The 19,554-nt window shown below is 34.9% G+C and overlaps 1 protein-coding gene across 1 annotated transcript in view; it reads right to left on the bottom strand.

The window, feature by feature from the left end:
* Nucleotides 1-1,230: 1,230 nt before the first annotated feature.
* Nucleotides 1,231-19,554, bottom strand: part of LOC127557187 (MORC family CW-type zinc finger protein 1-like) — a 123,513-nt gene continuing 105,189 nt past the window's right edge. Inside the window, exons 17-19 of the mRNA XM_051990607.1 lie at nucleotides 17,230-17,368; nucleotides 1,638-1,706; nucleotides 1,231-1,338 (exon numbers count right to left, since the gene is read on the bottom strand). Coding sequence (XP_051846567.1) covers nucleotides 1,231-1,338; nucleotides 1,638-1,706; nucleotides 17,230-17,368 — 316 coding nt within the window. The remainder of the gene's footprint in view (nucleotides 1,339-1,637; nucleotides 1,707-17,229; nucleotides 17,369-19,554) is intronic.

Raw genomic sequence — 19,554 nt, forward strand, 5'->3', positions numbered from 1 at the left:
CTAAAAATACAAGAGGAGATCTTTCAAATAGTGTTAATTCACCACCCAATCTACTGAAAATAACAATCAGAATGGGGTTTTTGTTTGTTTGTTTCTTTGGGGGGTTTTCTGTGAGAATTCAGGAAAAAAAAAAGAAATCAGAATCTTTGACTAGACATTATAGATTGTAATTTGTATTCCATGGCTAAAAGTCCTGGAGAAAAAGAAAAAGTTAAAATGAAATATAACTTTTGCCCAAATGCTACTTCAGAAAGTAATACATCTTTACAAATTTTAAGAATGAAAAAATAAAATACCATACCTGGGAATTCTCATTAACTTTGGTATTTTCCAAATGTCTTCTTGGTTGTTTCACTTTCACTTTCTTCCTAACAGTTGTCTGTGGAATTTTATCTTCTGAAACATAACTTGGAGTTGAGACTGATTTTGACCTCCTCCTTTTGTGGCTCAAATGTCTGGCCCAAACCACTGAGGAGGAGCTGGAATCTCGTTCTGAAGCATCTCTTTGAGGCACATATGTCCTGGACTTGGCATATTCCTTAAATAACAATTAGAACAACTTGTTCTCAAATATGAAAAGTTAGACTGACTAAAAAGAAACGCACTGGAAATCATTAATTCAAGATTCAGGGACAAGATTCTTTTCTTTTTATGTTGACAGGAAATTGAGAATAGATTAAAGAAAACGAAAGTCTGGAGAAGAGAAGACTTGAGGAGAGAGTTCGATAATATAGCTGGTTTCAAATATTTGTAGGGCTGTCTTGTTGTCATGCTGAAGGGGGACTAGATTTGTTCTATTTGAACTCGAATGTTAGAACTGGGAGCAAATGGTGGGAAATACAGAGACAAATTTAGGTGTGATGGAAGGAAGGTCTTACAATTAAGACTGTTTAAAAGAGGGATGAGAAAGGAAAAATGTGTTCCTGTTCCCTGAAGACTGGCTGATAGCTTGTACCTCATATCACCTCTCCAGGACTCTAAAGAGGAGATTATTGCTCATAAAAGTGTTGGCAAAGATGTTTCTGAGCTCCCTTCACATTCTGGGATCCTGAGATATGTGTCCCTGACATCCTCCATAAAAGTATTCTCCATAAAAGAATGTTTATTAAATGAATAGATTAGGCCATTCCAATCTTGCTCTCTCTTGTGGACTGAATCTACACTCCTTTTTTTACAAAGAAGAATTAGATATATTAAAGAGATCTCAAAGGCAGATTAACAATGAAATTGTCAGAAGTAGAAAAATGCTGCAAAAAATTGAGGGGGATGAAGAGAAGAAAGGTGGTTAGCAATTTGTGCTTTTGGAATTCCCCATTCACAGTGATCTCCAGAAGGTACCTGTTTGGAATGAGAAGGATATTTTGGACTAAGGAGAATTTCATATAAGCTTGCTAATTTATTTGGGGGACTATGTCAATATAGGAATTTTCGTTTATTTCAGAAAGGCAGTAAATTAGGAAATAGGAATAACTTATTTCTATTTCTAATTCCTGTGATTATCTCCAGTGAGTCAATGAAATCTATTGATGTTGCTAAACCTCATAAAAAAGGATCAAGTTTAATTTTAAATCATGTTTATGATTCCTTTATTTATAAAACATGATACAAATACAAGCAATATAGTTGAATTTGCTTACCTTTGGAGCTGAAGCTTGGGAGCTGGGGAGGAATTCTGTGGTCTTATTTGCTGGCATCAAGTGAGAGTTCTATAAGAAAGCCAACAGCTGGATAAGTATGAAAATAAAAACCTTTTTTCTTTGGCTCTTATCTGTTTTCCATTGTTAAATTATGGGGATCATTAAGACAACACAGAGCCATTAAGCACTGCTTTAATCCTAGATCTATCAACTTGGTTTTGTGTTTATGGATAAAACCAATAATTATTGGTTTCACTACACCAGGTAAAATGTCAGGAGAGAGTATGGTGCCATTAAAAAAGGCATCAGATTTTGAGTCAGAAGAACTGAAATCCAATCTCAGTTTTGTCACTTACTATGTGTGTGATTACAAACAAGTCATTTAATCTCACTGAACTTCTGGTTTTTCTCATGTAAAAATAGGGAGTTGGATTAAATGAGTTGGGACCTGAATGTTATGACCTGAATAGGAATCTCAAAGTCAGCATTTCCAAAACAGAATTCATTATCTTTTCACCTCTTCCCAATTTCCTTTACTGTTGGAAATAGTACCATTTTTTTCAATCAGCTTGGTTTACAACCTTACAGTCATAATGAATTTTTCACTCTCTCTCACTCTGCTTTCCTACCCTCAGTCCCCAGTCTAATCATATTGATTGTACCTTTACACCATCTATTTATGCGTATTCTCTTCTTTCAACTCAAGTCCACCATACAAGTTCAGGCTCTCATTAATTCTCACTTGATGTACTCTAATAACTTCCTAATTAGTTATCCTGACTCAAATCTCTCTTCCCCTCAATCCATACTCCACATAGCTGCTAAAATGATATTCCTGAAGTAGAAGTTGACAGTGTCACCCTTCTATTTAACATTTAAAGACCTTCCTAATTTATTATACATTATGTCCTTTTACTCACTTCAAAATCTGGCCAAACCATCCTACTTGCAGTCCCTTGCACATAATATTCCATCTATCCCCCCCATCCTTGGGAGACATTCCTTTTTTACATCTGCTCTTAAGAATCTGAATCTTCCTTTAAAGAAATACAAGGTGGATATAAAGAAATGGGTATCACCCCATCAGTTGGGGAATGGTTGAATAAGCTATGGTGTATGAGTGTTATAGAATATATTGTTCTATAAGAAATGGTCAGCAGGATGATTTCAGAGATGCCTGGAGAGATTTACATGAACTGATGCTCAGTGAAGTGAGCAGAATCAGGAGATCATTGTACATGGCAATTACAAGATTATAGGATGATCAATTCTGATAGGCGTGGTGGCTCTTTTCAATGTCTAGGTGACTTGAGGCCAGTTCCAATAGTCTTGTGATAGAGAGAGCCATCTGCACCCAGAAAGGACTGTGGGGAACTGAGTGTGAATCATAACACAGTATTTTCACTTTTTGTTGTTGTTGTTTGCTTTTTGTTTTCTTTCTCATTTTTTTTCTTTTTGATCTAATTTTTCTTGTGCTGTATGATAATTGTGTAAACATGTATACAAGAACTGCACCTGTTTAACACATTTTGGATTACTTGCCATCTAGAGGAGGTGGGGAAAATAGAGGGGAAAAAATTGGAATACAAGATTTTGCAATGGTGAATGTTGAAAATTATCCATGCATGTTTTGAAAATAAAAGGTTTATTTTTTTAAAAAGAGGGAATAAATGCAAATGAATGAATAAATAAAGGAAATGAGCATCAGAAATAGAGATGACTTCAGGGCTTGGCAATGCAAGGAAGGAGAAAGAGAGAGAGAGAGAGAGAGAGAGAGAGAGAGAGAGAGAGAGAGAGAGAGAGAGAGAGAGAGAGAGAGAGAGAGAGAGAGAGAGAGAGAGAGAGAGAGAGAAAGAGAGAGAGAGAGAGAGAGAGAGAGAGAAGAGAGAGAGAGAGAGAGAGAGAGAGAGAGAGAGAGAGAGAGAGAGAGAGAGAGAGAGAGAGAGAGAAAGGATAATGAAAGGATTTTGGAGTCAAGTAGAGATGTTTAAGTAAGTAATTTTTTTTCTTGAAGAATGGGTAAGGATCAGGCCACATTTGCTAATTTTGAAGGAGAAAATAAATAGACAATTTTTTCCTTCCTCCCTTAAATTTTAGCAGTTACCCTCACAGAAAATTGTTTTGAGGTATCCTTTTAAAAATCAATAAATTTACCCAAAATACTTAAGATAAATTTTGAAATCTTTCTTATATTAGCAAAATCACTCAATTAGCCAAATACCTCTCTGAAAATGTGGCATTCTTTAACACCATACACTGACATGATTGACAGACATGGGAGAGACAAAAAAAATATATCATGAAGAAACCCTAAGAGCCTTATTATACCAATACGTGCATAGGATGAAAGTTGATTTGAATAGTACCACAACCTCATTTAGCTCTCTTTTGTTTTTTTCCTGGATGCTTTTCAAATGAAGGCATATGTCTACAATGCTTTATTTTCACTATAGTAATGGCAAAGATGTGTTTAAGGAGAGGTAAGCCTATCTCTGGCCTTGAACAGGAGGGGGGAAAATGACAATGAAAGCAAGAAGAACAGACTAAAGAAAGACAAGACCAAAGCAAAATATTAAGAAAGTAAGATTAGACAATTCAGGAAAGAAATCTTTAAATAGGTACCAGAGCCACTATACTATAAAATCTTGCAGTTGGAAAAGGTATTTAAAGTCATGTAGCCCAGCCTCCCATCTTACACAGAAATGGCTTGTACTATATTCTCTCTGTCATTCTTTATGACAGAGGGGTAACTCATAATTTCAAAAATAATAGCTGGCATTTATATAGCACTTGATGATTTTAATGCACTTTATAAATATGATCTCATTATTTCAGAAAACAGATGGAGTAGAAAAAATACTGGCCATAGCAATTAAGAAATACAATTTTGAATCTGCACTTTAGCACTAACTAGTATCATCTTAGTCAAATCAAAATTATCTGAGTCTCAGTTTTCTTATCTGTAGAACAAGGGAGATTGATTAGAGCAGAAATTTAGAGCTAGAAGGCACTTTGGAGACCATTTAGTTGATTCCTCCCCCCCCCCCCAGCCAATTTTTCAGATGAGGAAATGCAGTTCAAGTAATTAAATCAATCAAGGTCATATAGGTAGAAAGAGTTAAGGGTAAAATTTTAACCTGAGGCTGGTGATTACAGTCAGGTCCTTTACATTGTTCTAGACCAGGATTTCTTAAACTTTTTCTACTAATAATCCCTTTCTGTCCAAAAAATTTATATGTCATCCCAAGAGGTATACAAATCAAACATTTACTGATAATTAGTTATAATTTTGAGACCTCCACATTCAGGAATCATCACCCAAACTTTGTCCTAGATTATATCTGTGGCAGCAAGATAGTGCCGTAATGCAAAGAAGGCCAGACCTGGCATCTACCTAAGTTCAGATTTAGCCTCAGACTCTTGTAGGCTGTGTGGCTCTGGGCAAGTCACTTAACCCTGTTCACCTCAGTTTCCATATCTGTAAAATGAGGTGAAGAAAGAAATAGCAAACCACTCTAGTAACTCTGAAGAAAATCCAAAATGAGGTAATGGAGTCAGATAAGACTGAAATAACTGAACAAAAAAAGATTATATTTACTAAGGAATTTTTCAGTCCTAACAATCCATATAAACTCATTCCATGCTATTATACAGTGACTCTTTTTGGGTACATATAATAAATCACTTTATGTACAAACCATTTTGCACATATCTAAGGTAAATGAGGTTGTCCTATGTTAAAAACTTACCCATTCACAAAAAAATGATTTGTCTTTCCTCAGCTACACACAAATAGGAAAATAAAGAACCACTGGACTGGATTTATTCCTGACATACATTGTTATATCCCCAAACAATTAATCTAGAAGGCTACAGCCACATTTTATCTCAATTACTCTTAGTCATAAAGGCAAACAAAGTTCCCTAGTCTGATCAACCCAATTAAAAAAAAAACAGCACATCAGAATAGAGAGGTGACTTTTTTCTGTCTAGAATGTAGTTCCCAAGAAATCTCTTTTCCTTTTACAGAAATATGTTTTTTAAAATGTATGTTATAGAGATATAAATTTTTGCTAACATAAACATAAAGTGAGTCAGAAGTCCCTATGCAGATTGCTTTTATGTATAACTTTGCAGGGACTTTCTGGTCAACCCATTTTTACTTTTATTTTTAGTAGTTAATAATTTATGGAAATTCACATTGAGCTATTCATTTATTTGAGTTCCTTGTGTACAATTTTACTTTGAAAACCCCCCAAAAATCTGTGTCTGCAAGCCCTCTCCTTTCTGCTCCATTCCACCAGTCCCCTATCCCAGGGCTTGGGTTCAAATCTCATTTCTGACACTACCTTATCTGATTTTGTGGAAATTATTTAATCTCTTTGGGCCTGTTTCCTCTTCTGTAAAATGGGAGGGTTGGACTAGATAGTTTCTGAGGTCTCTTACAAATATGAGTCTAGGATCCTGTGCTTTTTGTGAAATGTAGATTTGGTCATTGTGATTTTTCTACTAATATGGTTACTACTTTTCTTCATTTCTTCTCTTTATTTCCATCCCAGCTATTCAAATAACACCTTTCTTTTTCTTAAAGTCTCCATCGTGTTTATGAACATCAGAATTAGAATTGTGCCCAAGAACTATCCCATTGGATAATTATGTGGCACCATAATTCATACAGTGCTAGGTCTTTAGTCAAGAAGACTCAACTTTTCAAGTTCAAATCTGGCCCCAGATTCTTACTCTATGTGACCCTGGGCAAGACACTTCACCTTGTCTGCCTCAGTTCCTCAACTGTTGAATGACCTGGAGAAGGAAGTAGGAAACCTCTCCAATGTCTTTGCTGAGAAGATCCCAAATGGGGTCACAAAGGTTGGTTGGATACAATTTAAAATGATTGAACAACAAAAACTTTCCTACTAGATGATCTTCAGATAACACCCAACTTGCTACTTATTCTTTTTATTTTATCTTTAAATTAATTAACTAAGTAAGCAATTGCTACTTATTCTTTTTCCACTTAGTTCATTTATTTTTTAATACACATTGCTTTATGAATCATGTTGGGAGAGAAAAATCAGTGCAAAAGGGAAAAACCATGGGAGAGAAAAAAACAAAACAAAATAGAAAAACGAAATGAACATAGCATGTATTCATTTACATTCAGCTTCCTTAACTCTTTTTCTGGATGCAGATGGCAGTTTCTGTTCAAAGTCTATTGGGATTGCTTTGAATCACTGAGTCACTGAGAAGAACCAAGTCTTCCATAGTTGATCATCATACATTCTTGCTGTTATTGTGTACAATGTATACCTGGTTTTGCTTGTTTCGCTTAGCATCACTTCATGCAAATCTTCCCAAGTCTTTCTAAAGCTGCTACAAATATTTTTGCCCATATGGGTCCTTTTTTTTTCCTTTTTTATGATTTCTTTGGAATACCGATCCAGTAGAGACACTGTTGGACCAAAGTGTATGCACAGTTTGATAGTCCTTTGGGCATAGTCCATATTGCTTTCCAGAATACTGAATCATTTTACAACTCCACCAACAATGTATGTTCCAGTTTTCCCACATCCTTCCAACATTTATCATTATCTTTTTCTGTCATCTTGACCAATCTGAGAAGTATGAAGTGGTACCTCAGAATTGTTTTAATTTACATTTCTCTAATCAATAGTGATTTAGAACATTTTTTCATAGGACTATAGATAGCTTTAGTTTTATCATCTGAAAGTTGTCTGTTCATAATCTTTGACCATTTATAAATTGGGGAATGACTTGTATTCTTTTTAATGTAATTTTATGTAATTATTATTTTATATTAATATCAAATCATTTAATTGATACTTCTGTTCACCCTTTTGAGGATCCTGTCCATTCACTCTTACAATTTCCTTCCATCTTGTGGAAATTCTAAATCATAGGCTGGATTCTCATTTTATAGTGAAATAAGCACAAGCTTATCAAAAAAATGGTTTAAATCCCAAATCTGCCACAAGCTAGCTATAGAAATTAAAACAAGTTTCTTAACCTTTGAGATCCCTGGTTTTCTCTTCTGTTAAAAGAGAGAGATGGACTAGACTCAGATATCCTGTAACTATTTGGGTCACAAAAGATACCCTAAAGAAATGAAGCAGGCTGATCTCCTGTTCCAAATATTTACTAGGTGGTTAACTCTGAACAAATCACTTAATATGCTTATGCTTCAGTTTCCTCATTTATAACATAGGGATAATAATAATAATGTCTACCTTATAAGAGTGTGGGGAGGATAACATATGTAAAATATTTTGTAAATCTTAAAATGCTATATAAATGTGAGCTATTATCAGGGGTGGACTGGGAAATGTGACTTTTTGTGAGAAAAATGCATCCATCTGCTCACTTTCAATCTGTATTACTAGCAACTGAGATACAAGACCCACCAAAAATCTAACAATCGCATTTTGTCTGTAATTATTATTAATATTATCAAGCCTATGGACATATAGCTTAAACTAAGAAACAATATTGTGGGGAGTTCAAATGTTGTGAGCTTTTTCTTCTCAAAAATGTTGGAGTTCTTGTTCTTCTCAAAACACAGCCGGTTTAGCTTAGAGCCCTCCGAATGTCTCCAAATCCAAAGGTTCTGTCCTTTAGCCTCTGCCTCTGCTTTCTTCAGCCTCCAACCAGCACAGAGATGGAATGAATCTCTTGTCTCCTTCACTTGGGGCTCGGCTAGCTTTCTGGTGAGTCTTTCAGACCAGCTTGGTCTCAGTGGGGGAAGTGCAGGAGCCCAGCCACCTACCACAGTGGTGTGAGATGAAGATGAATCTGGTTGTCCACTGAACTCTCCACTTGTAGCTTTATCCTCTGAAAACTCTTCTTCTGCCACCAGCCAGCCAAATGGAAAATATTCTGGAATAGCTCTCTCTTCACTGGCCTTATATCTGAGTCTTCTGAGAGAATGGGATTATGGGTTTTCTCCTATAGTGCTTTCTGGCCCAAAGAGCTTCAAGGGAGGTGTGAACTCACAAAGTTACAAAGTTTACTTTGTGAAGCTGGCATACTTTTGAACTCCAATGAGTAAAGGTGCAAACACAAGCATTGTACTAATTAGTTCTACTTAGTACCTTGTTTCAGGTTCTGCCCAAAACTTCTTCTTGTAAGATTAGATCAACTCTAATTAGTTAGCAGTTTGTAAAGATTCCAACACAATATATTTCTGCTCTTCTCATCCTGAACTCCAAGTAGTTTCATTTACTTTGCAGCCATTTTTCAGTGCTCTTAAAGATCAGGAGGTTTTGTTATTTGCTTCAATTGTCCAATTCACAGAGAATAAAAGAGTTTGACCTTAATGATTTCTTAATTTCTTTTTTTTTAAGACAAGGAAATTAAGTGTCCAAGGTCAGTGTCAGGGGAAAGGCTTGACCTTGTAAACTCCCTGACTTGAGGATCAATAGTTCAGAGCTTCCCAGAAGAAACTCTTTAGAAGAGAAAAGAATTTAGGCAGGCTAGTCAAGCAGTATTTATCAAACACCTACTATGTGCTCAGCCCTGTACTTGATATTGTGAAGGGTACAGAATGCAGAAATAAAAGACAAGGCATCCATACTAGATCATAAATTTTGAGCTGGCAGAGATCACAGAGGTAATAGAACACAGACATAGAACTGGAAGGAAGTTCAGGAAGCTTAAGTGACTTGCCCAAATTCAAACAAATATAATTATCAGAAACTAGACATGAATACAGCTCTTTTGACCCTGGAGCCAGGGATCTTTCCACTGTTATCATGCTGCTTCTACAAGGAGTCTATTATCTGTTCATATAAGTGCTTCCTTCTCCACTATTCTTTCTCTGATATGCTATGAGCATAAGACCCACAAATGTGAATCTATTATGTATAATTCCTTCTGAAGAAGCAATGCATCATTATAAGGAAACAGGGACCTCTGTAGCGGCAGTAATAAAGCAAGATATTTCAACTACACTGTGCATAATAGCCTCTTGTTAGACACAGCCCTTTAGGTGTCATAAATTCTAGACCATGGCAGCATATGCAAGAAGGTTGTGGAATGCATTCAATACAGAAATATATCTTCTTTGCCATCTTATAGGTCTAAAGTCTCAAAATCATATACAATGGCCACATATTAAAAAGATTAAATCCCAAATGAGAAAAATATACGCACTTTCCTTATCACTAAACAGGTCTCAGATATGCCATTCCAATTTGGGAAATACTATTAAATTTCAGCAAGCCTTCTTTTTACACTACTCTTTACAGCCAAACAATCTACTTGGGAATTATTGGATTATACTATTTCATTTTGTATGTCTACATCAGCATTGGAAAAAATGGTAATTTGACATTTCAGCTCGGAAAAATTCTAGAGCCTTTATAGGGATTTTTGCTCATTGTCCAGACTATGAAAAAGATAAATGAGATTAATACATACACTATGCTTCTGTCCAAGTTCCATACTTCATTTCCATCAAATAATAGAATGTATTATATTTTTAAAATTTGTCCAGAATTTGGATACTGCATAGAGAGTTCCACATACCAATGTTACTAGACACTGATGCAAATAGATCCATGATTCTAATATACATATACCAAAGAGTATTCCTTTCCTGAAGTTACTTTTCATTTATATATTATATACTCATTTATCTAGATGTTAAATATACTACTCTAGCAGAGAACAGGCTCCTACGGTCACAGACATTCTTGCCTTTTAAGTTCTGAAAGTAGAACAGCGAATACAGATGAATACCTAGTTGATCCTTAATAATGCTTGATAAAAAGTAGATAACTATCTTTTGGTGAAGGGCAAATGATTGAACAGCAGCAGTAAATCCTTTGGTGAATGAAAAAACAAATTGTGGTAGATGAATGAAATGGAATATGACTTTACTGTCGGAAAAAAATGAAGATAAAGAATTCAGAGAAGGATGGCATTGTAGGGGCAACGTCTAGGATAGGTACTATTGTTCAGTTATAGTCATGGCCAACTCTTTGTGATGCCATGGACCATAACATCCCAATGCTGTCTAAGGACAGGTGTGGTTTGCCACTTCATTCTCTAATAGATTAAGACAAACAGGATTAAGTGCCTTAAACAGGGGGACATGATCGTAAGTGTCTGAAGCTAGATTGAACTCAGATCTTCCTTCCATATCCTTGCTCAGTTCAATGTAAATGCCCAGTGCACAAGAAATCTCAGGGTTAATGAATGTCCCTGTGCCCTGTGTGTTAACAAATACATCTTAGCTGAATCTCCTTTTCACACTATTGATAAATTCCTTTTGTTAAATGTTATGTGGTCTACAAATGTCTCTTTTGTTCCAATATAAAGACTGAACCACTAGGCTGACCTCAGTCAAGCTTGATAGAACCTAAGGAAAGACTGATAGGGAGAAAGTAGAACCTGGAAAATTACACACATAAATGTGTACACACGCATTACAAAAATGTCAACTGAAATAATAATGACAAGAGAAACCCCAAACTCAACAACAAATAATTATAATATGATAAAAGTTTGGCTCCAAAAAAGGGATGAGAAAATATAATTCCCTCCTTTATTGGATTTTATGTTGTGTAACACTGCATTTATTGTCAGCTAATGTGTTGGTTACTTTTGCTGAACTTGCTTTTCTGTATCCTTTTATTCTTTGTTACAAGGATAGTTCACAGGGTAGATGAGGGAAAAGGTCTTTTCAGAAAAAAAGAGATGATGTAAAACCAAAAATAAATAAAATTGAAAAATATTTCTTAAATTGTGTAATTAATATATACATGTTAATGAAGCAAATAAATATTTCATGATCATCATATTAAAAAGGAGTAAGTGCATCTTACATGCATTAACTTAACTATGGGAATGTGATAATGATAACATAAAAACAATTAGGGAAATTCAGAACTGGAAGTATATATGTAGATAAGAGTATTACATATTCCTGAATAATAAAAATTATGATGATACAAATTTATGTAACACTTATTATATGTCAGGCATTGTGCTAAATACTTTATAATTGTTATCTTATTTGATCCTCTCACCAATACTGAAAGGTAGGTTCTATTATTATTACCATTTTATAAATAAAGAAACTGAGACAAACAGACATTTGCCCAGGTTCACGTGGTAAGTATGTGACCAGATTTGAACTTCAGTTCTCCTGATATCAAGTCCTCTCTCTATCCATTTGGCTGCTATATAGTTGTTTTATATATATATACACACACACAATATACATATATACGTATATATATAGTTATATAGTATATAGTATATACATTCTAATATTACAATCCACTGACCAAAACATTATGAGTATGTATATGTGTTTGTGTGTATATACAATGTGTGTGTATGTGTGTGTGTGTGCATGTGTGTGTGCATATACACACACACAAATACTAATATATATATATGTATGTATCAAGGGTTAGTTAGAAAACAGATTCTGGAGGGGACTAAATCAGATGTATAAATATAAGCTAACCCCCCCCCCCTTCATTCTATTACAAAAAGGTTACTAAATGACATTAAAACAAAATTTTAAAATCCTGTGATAACAAAATAGGATTTACAGTGTGGCCAGCAGATGGTGCATGTCCTTCAGGGAACAGAAACATCTTATACAATGTAACTTACTTCTGTAACAGACCAACACCTCATGAGAAAAAAAAAAAACATTATTCATCTGATATGGAAAAACTGAGGTGTTGGTTTGTAATAGAAGCACAATTTATAGAGAGTGCTGGCTTATAATTCCAACCTGACAGAGTACATGTCTAGGAATACATTTAGTTCACAAAAGGTTAAATTGTAAGTCTACCATTAACTGGAATTTCTCCTAGACAGGGAGGAAATAGGTTCTTGAGCTATATTTATTGGATTAATTCTGTAATACATTTTAAGATCCTATCTCTCCTATCACCTATTTCTTATCTACAGAGCTATAGCTATCCATGCAGATATTTGTATGTCTATATTTTTATCTGTCACCTACAGATCTCTTTCAATAGATATGTGTGTATACATATATATCATATGTAGGCATTTCATCTATTTATCTATCTAGTCTTATTCCCTTCCAAAGTCAAGGGCTTCCAGCTCTTGATATATTTATTGCATATAATTCTAGATATATACATATGTATATGCTTATGTATATGTAATTCTATATATGTGCATGTACATATGTGTGTGGGTGTATTCACACAATCTGTATATATACTATTTTAGTAAGTGGATGGTTTATTAGCATATGTATGCTACATAATTTGACAATATAGCCGCTAGGTGGACCAAGAGATGGGCTTATCTCGGTAGAGACAAAAAGAAAGAGAGAGAGAGAGAGAGAGAGAGAGAGAGAGAGAGAGAGAGAGAGAGAGAGAGAGAGAAGGAGGGAAGGAGGGAGGGAGGGAAGAAAGTAGGAAGGAAGGGAGGAAAGAAAGAAATAATGAAAGAAATGAAAAGAGGAAGGGATGAAGGGAGGAAGGGAGGGAGGGAGGAAGGAAGGGAGGGAGGAAGGGAGGAAGAAAGAAAGGGAGGGAAGGAGGAAAGAAGGAAGGAAAAAAGGGAGGAAGAAAGGAAAGAAGGAAGGAAAGAAAGAAAAAGAAAGAAAAATAGACAGGATAGATAGAAGTATATAATATATAAATATATACTTATAAAGATAGATATATAGCAATATGCTGTTATATATAAATACACAGATAAAGAGATAAAAATTTATAGAGATAAAGAGGATTTAAGAGTATATTGTAAAGTTAACATAATAAGTAATATATTCTTATACACACATACCCCATATCTTCTAGAGTATATTCCTAAGATTATAAAGAGGTGGGGGGAAGGAGGACCAATCTATGTCTTTAATATTCTTCCTGCCCTAGTGCCTCCTCCAGAACAATATTTTAAAAATACTACGAAGAATCAATAATTATTACTGCCTGCCCTGCCCATTCTCAGTGGGCTCTTAGATGGGTCACAATTTTGCTTCTCTATTCATTAATAAGCAGGGAAGCAGAGAAGGTGAGATGGGGAGGGAATAGGAAGGTGGAGGGAAGGTCAGCTACAAAACACTGGCAATAATGAAGACTTTTCATCCTATTTTTGCCCTCTGGCTGCCTGTGATACTATACCATAAAATCATAGACTGTTAGAGCTGAAAAGGTCTTTTATAAGTTCTCTGTCATCTCTCAGATGACACATGCCTGTGTCATGGGTTGATAACTTAATTGGCTCCAACCTTGTTAATCTTGTTAGGGATAAATGGTTTGTGCACCTAGATAAGGGGGTAATTTTGGGGAAGCAGAAGAGGCTGTGGAAGGAGACAATGATCTTGGATGATTCTGGATCTTATCTCTGAATCAGGAAGAAATACTCAAGTCCTATAAGGTAGCATTAATTTTCAAAAGCAAAACAGCTTTATCTTCCTAGGCCAAAAATTCAGTCAACTATCAATTCTTCAGAAGTAAATTATTTGCTCCTGGCTGATATAGATCTCTTAACTTTTCCTTCCCCTTTTCACCTCCTCTCCCCTAAGGGACAACCAACAGCAACTAGATAATGATAGAACATACAGTAAGCAAAGTACTTTGTCAAACTTAACTCACCTCATAACAACCCTGAAAGGTAGGTGCTATTAGTTTCTCCATTTTATAAGTGAGGAAACTGAAGCTGCAAGAGGTGAGATTTGCCTAAGTCAGAGTTACTAAGTATCTAAGGCTGTATTGTAAATTGGGTCTTTCTGATGCCCCTCTAGCAATTTACTTACTATACTCTTAAGTCAGATTTAAGATTAACATAATTTACATCATATACAGGCTGCATCACCATACTAATAAAAAGCTGTCTTAAAACAATGTTTTTATATATGTTTATCTGTTGACATGTTCCTTTTGGTTTTTTTGTGTTTTGAATTTACCATACCTAGTACACAGTAGGTACTCAAATACTTGTTGGATCAGAATGGTTAATTTCATTACTCAGAAAAAGAATCCAGGGCTTTGGGAAACCAAGACTTGTATGTTTGTATGCATTTTAATCTCCTGCCACAGTATGTTCAATAACAAATAGAAGGAAAAAACAAATAATCCTCATAATTAAAGCTCTAAAGGAGATTATCAAGTACTCTGAGCTCTATAAAAAACAATAACAACAACAAAAGAAAAAAAAATTCACGTATAAATGTCCTGAGTTCTAATGTATTTACTAGCTAGAAAATCAAACCAGTATTGCTAGAGGTCCTTGGATCAGAGGATGCTCCTTATTGTTAAAAAAAAAAAAAGGTACCATAGCTCCAAGTATGGAGCTCTCTCTCTCTAAAACTGCTTATCTGCCATGTTTTTGGGCATTTCTCCATTTGGATCATTATATTAATGAAATCATAGACAAATTAAAAACAGATTTAAAAAAAAGCATCTTTATGTTGCACTTTTCCCTTTAATTGGAGCTATCAAGATCCAATTATTTTTATATACAAAATTATTTTCCTAATATTAATTCCTTTTGTCTTTCCTTAACATGTTTTTCTAATATTTTATTTTCTAACATCTATTTCTTTCAAAACATGTCAACTTGAGTGTTTTTGTATTAATCTGTTTACTGAAAAGACATATACATTCAAATATATATTTATGTACATATGTATATATGTATACATACACACACATTGTTGTTCAATCATTTCAGTTGTGTCTAACTCTCTGTGTCCCCATTTGGTGTTTTATTGACAAAGATAGTGGAATAGTTTGTCATTTCCTTCTCTAGCTCATTTTATAGATCAGGGACTGAAGCAAACAGAATTAAGTGACCTGCCCATGATCTGTCTGTCTGTGTCTCTGTCACACACACACACATACACACACACACACACACACACACACACACACACACACACGTATCTGAGGTTGGATCTGAACTCATGAAGATGAATCTTTCTAATTACATGGCCCAGTATTTTATCCACTAGCTGCAGATTTGTTAGTGGTGTGTGTGTGTGTGTGTGTGTGTGTGTGTGTGTGTGTGTGTGTATACACACAAATGCAGACACACACACACCCTTATGTTCAGATTTTTTGTCTAAATTGTATGTCATTTTTCTAGGTTTCAGTTTCCCAATTTCAAAGACAAAATGCTTAAATGTTCCCCTCTTTCAAGAAGTGAATTTGTCAGGTGACATTTATTGAAATCACAATGTGCCAGGACCTAAACACAAAGGATTTAAAGAAAGGCAAAAACTATGATCTGACATGGTTAGACATGCCTTTTAGGAAGGGCAGTTCCAAAGCCTAGTGGAGAATGGATTAAAATAGGAATGGAATGGAGGCAGGGGGATCAAGCTCAAAAGATTGCAATTTTCTAGGAGTAAGGTAATAAGGGTAAAAATTATGGGAGTGAAGAGAAGAAAGTATTAAGAAAGTATTATGGGAGGAGAAGAGGGGATCATTGTATTATAGGAGAAGTATTATGAAGGTAGAAATGATATGATTTAGCCACAGTTTGGATATATGGACAGAAGCAGAATGAAGGGTTCAGGAGTGGTTGTGAGCTTATACTCTACATTATAAGGCCATTATAAAGATGAATTAGCTAATACTGATAAAACTCTCCTGAAAAATGGCATCTTGACTAGCTTTGATAGTTCCAGCTTTATTTGATCATTTACTAAAAAAAATTTTCTTTAAAACGAATTTTAAAATCCTGGTAAATGATGGAAATTAACATCTGAAAAAAAAAAAAAAGACAAGGAGATTCAGAGGCCTGCCATCTCAAAATAAGATGATCATCAAAGGATCACAAATTTGAAGATGAGACCTTAAGGATCTATCCAACCCATCTCCCTTACTTGTCAAAGGAAAAAACTAGATTAAGAGAAGTGACTTACTCAACGTCATTCTGTTATAAACTTATAGAACCAAAATTCGAATCCAAGTCCCTGCCTCCCAATTTAATTAACACTCTTTCCAATAAAACAACGTGCTTTGCTGCTCTCCTCTCCTCTGGCCAAATCTTACCTATGTATTGTGTTTGACTCTGAGCAACACATTTTTAGGAAGAACAAATCCAAAACAGTATGTCCAGTGAATAGAATGGTGCAATGATTCCAACGAATGTTCTATGAAGACTAGTTGAAAGAACTGGAGTTCTTTAGAAGAGGAAGAGATAATAGGGAGGGGCATATATGATGAACATATAATTTTTGGTCTTAAAATATCTGAAGACATGCCATGTGAAAGAGAAGGGTAAAAAAAATTAACTTAAAACACCACTTTTCTGGGTGACTCCAAAAGACATAAGTGGGATCAAAATGTGAAAATATAGAAAGACATTTTAATTTTCATTCAATATAATAAAGAGTTCCCTAATAATCAGAGGGGTCCTGAAACAAAAGGCAGTAACTTCCTTCTTGCTGAGTGTTCATTGGGGCTGGATGCCTGTGGTCATGAATACTGTACTGGGGATTAATTCTGTGGAGATTAGATTTTATCATGTCTTCGATCAGTTGCAATTCTAAGAGTCTACAAACTGTTATCTATGGCACGGTATCATTATACTTTGTGAAAATGATGAATAATTAGTTACTTACCTGTGACTGCTGTTCTGCCAATTTATTCTGATATCTTTGCACTGAATCTCTGAGTTGTTTGTCTTTCTCATCTTCTGATGGTGATGCTTTTTTCATGGTGCCCAGGGGAAAAGAAGGGAGTAGTTCTGGCCTATGACAACTTCAGAATCAATTGAGTACAAGAAATAAGGTCAATGAAAAAGAACAGACTATAGTGACCATTATTATGTTGACTAGAGATGATTATCAATGTTTTAAACTCCAGGAATTGAATATAAGGAAACAATACCCTCCTGAAGCTTTACGTACTGATGCCAGATGCAGCTTTCTAAACACCAAATGTTACCTCTTCTCAAAATTTTTAACTGGCTCTCAACTATCTGTGGAACAAAATTCAAATATTTCTGCTGGCATTCAAGGCCCTTCACAATTAAAAAAAGAATTTATGAACTGTATGTTTTTGTGGTATCTAGATTGTCTGAAAACCATTTTCTTTACTTTTGGACTTGACTCTCTTCTGGGTGGATGTGATTACTGATTTCATGCATTTTATTGCTTTTAGCTTGATCACAGTCAACATGGTCAGATCCCATTTAGCAACATATATACTGAGGATATAGTTAAGACATGGAAATGGATCCATGGGTCAAACCAGCTACTGGAATGACAATCCTTTCCTAAAGCTTTTACTTCTCCATGCTTAAATACTCCTTCATGCTTCCAATTCTTAAAACTTATGTGTCCCAGTTCTTGACTTTAAGAAGTTGTCAACTTTTAATTCGGCTTTTCAAAAGGAAGAGATCTTTGTCATATCATGAGTCATTTTGGGGTCAGAGAGTATGATCTCTGTACTTAATGGGCTAGTCAACCAGGACAACTTGCAACTCAATCAGTCAACCAAGAAAACTGGTTCAATCAATCAATCAATAAGCATTTATTAAATAGCCATTCTGTGCCATGCAATGTACTAAATGCTTGGTATAAAAAGAATGAAACCAATCCTTCTTGTAATCCCATCAATTCCCTATCCTTTAACACTTGCTCAAGTGTTGACTCTGCCTATATTTATTAGGGTTCCCAAATCAGCCAATCCAATTTCTACTGTTTTCCCATTCTAATTTTATTGGGCAAAGTCCAACCTGTCCTTCTTGGACAAAAGTAATCTTTCCTTGTGAACTCTTATGGTATTCTCTATTTTTGTTACTGCACAGTCACAACCTAACTTGTATATAGTTATTTGCACAACTGTCTTACTTTTCTATTACTCTGTAATGAATGATAACAGGGATAAAGTCTAATTTTCCCATGGATTCTTCATTGTACCTAGCACACAACAGAGGTTTGTTAACTTTTTATTAATAAGAAATATTTTTGAATGAATTAATGATGGTTCTAAGGGCTATCAATTTTAAATGACTCCAGGCTGTCTGGTTTTTCAAATCCTTGTGTCTTTTTATAGGGTTTTTTTTTTTTTTGTCTCCCTCCTTTCACAGGTTTTTCACATCCTGAAAATGTCACTGTGTCTTGTTGCAGCAACTTCATCACCTTCTAAATGGTTGCTTCTAATTTTTGAGCTGGTAAGCCAAATAGACAAGTGTTGTTAGAATTTTAAGTCCTATCTAAAATAAAGATAAATGGGCTCTGAGATGGTAATAAGAATGAGATAATTTTTTGTATAAAATATTTAAGCTTCATTGTATGGTTTTGTGACATCTAGATTGTCTAGAAGCCATTTTCTTTACTTCTGGGCTCTTGACTTTCTTTCAAGTGGATGAGATTACTGATTTCATGCATTTTATTGCCTTTAGCTTGCTCACAGTCAATATGGTCAGATCTCATTGAGCAACACCTATACTGAAGATATAGTTAGAAACCAGCATAGGTGCTGGAATAACTATCCTTTCCTAAAGCATTTACTTCTCCACATTTAAATTCTGAGTATAGGTTGTATATATATATATGTGTGTGTGTATTCTATCTATATATATATATTATATATATATATATATAGACACGGGGTCAAAAGAGACCTGGGTTTAAGGCACTACATATATGTAACCTCTAATAGCAATCAAGCAATCTCTTTTAACAGGTACAGATATATAAAGAATATTTCAGAAAGGCTGGAGAAAGGGTTTTCTTCCCTTTGTAGGGCATGGAGAAAAAATTTAGGTAATTAGGACCCACTCTTCATGTTTTCTAATACATTGTTGATGCAGCTGTGAATTGATCCAACCTTTCTGGAGAGAAATTTGGAACTATGCCCAAAGAGTTCTAAAACTGAGCAGACCCTTTGATCCATCAGTCTCATCACTGGTTCTATATCCCAAAGAAATAATAAAAAAG

This window comes from Antechinus flavipes, chromosome 3, assembly GCF_016432865.1.
Source record: "Antechinus flavipes isolate AdamAnt ecotype Samford, QLD, Australia chromosome 3, AdamAnt_v2, whole genome shotgun sequence".
NCBI classification, from domain to species: Eukaryota; Metazoa; Chordata; class Mammalia; order Dasyuromorphia; family Dasyuridae; genus Antechinus; species Antechinus flavipes.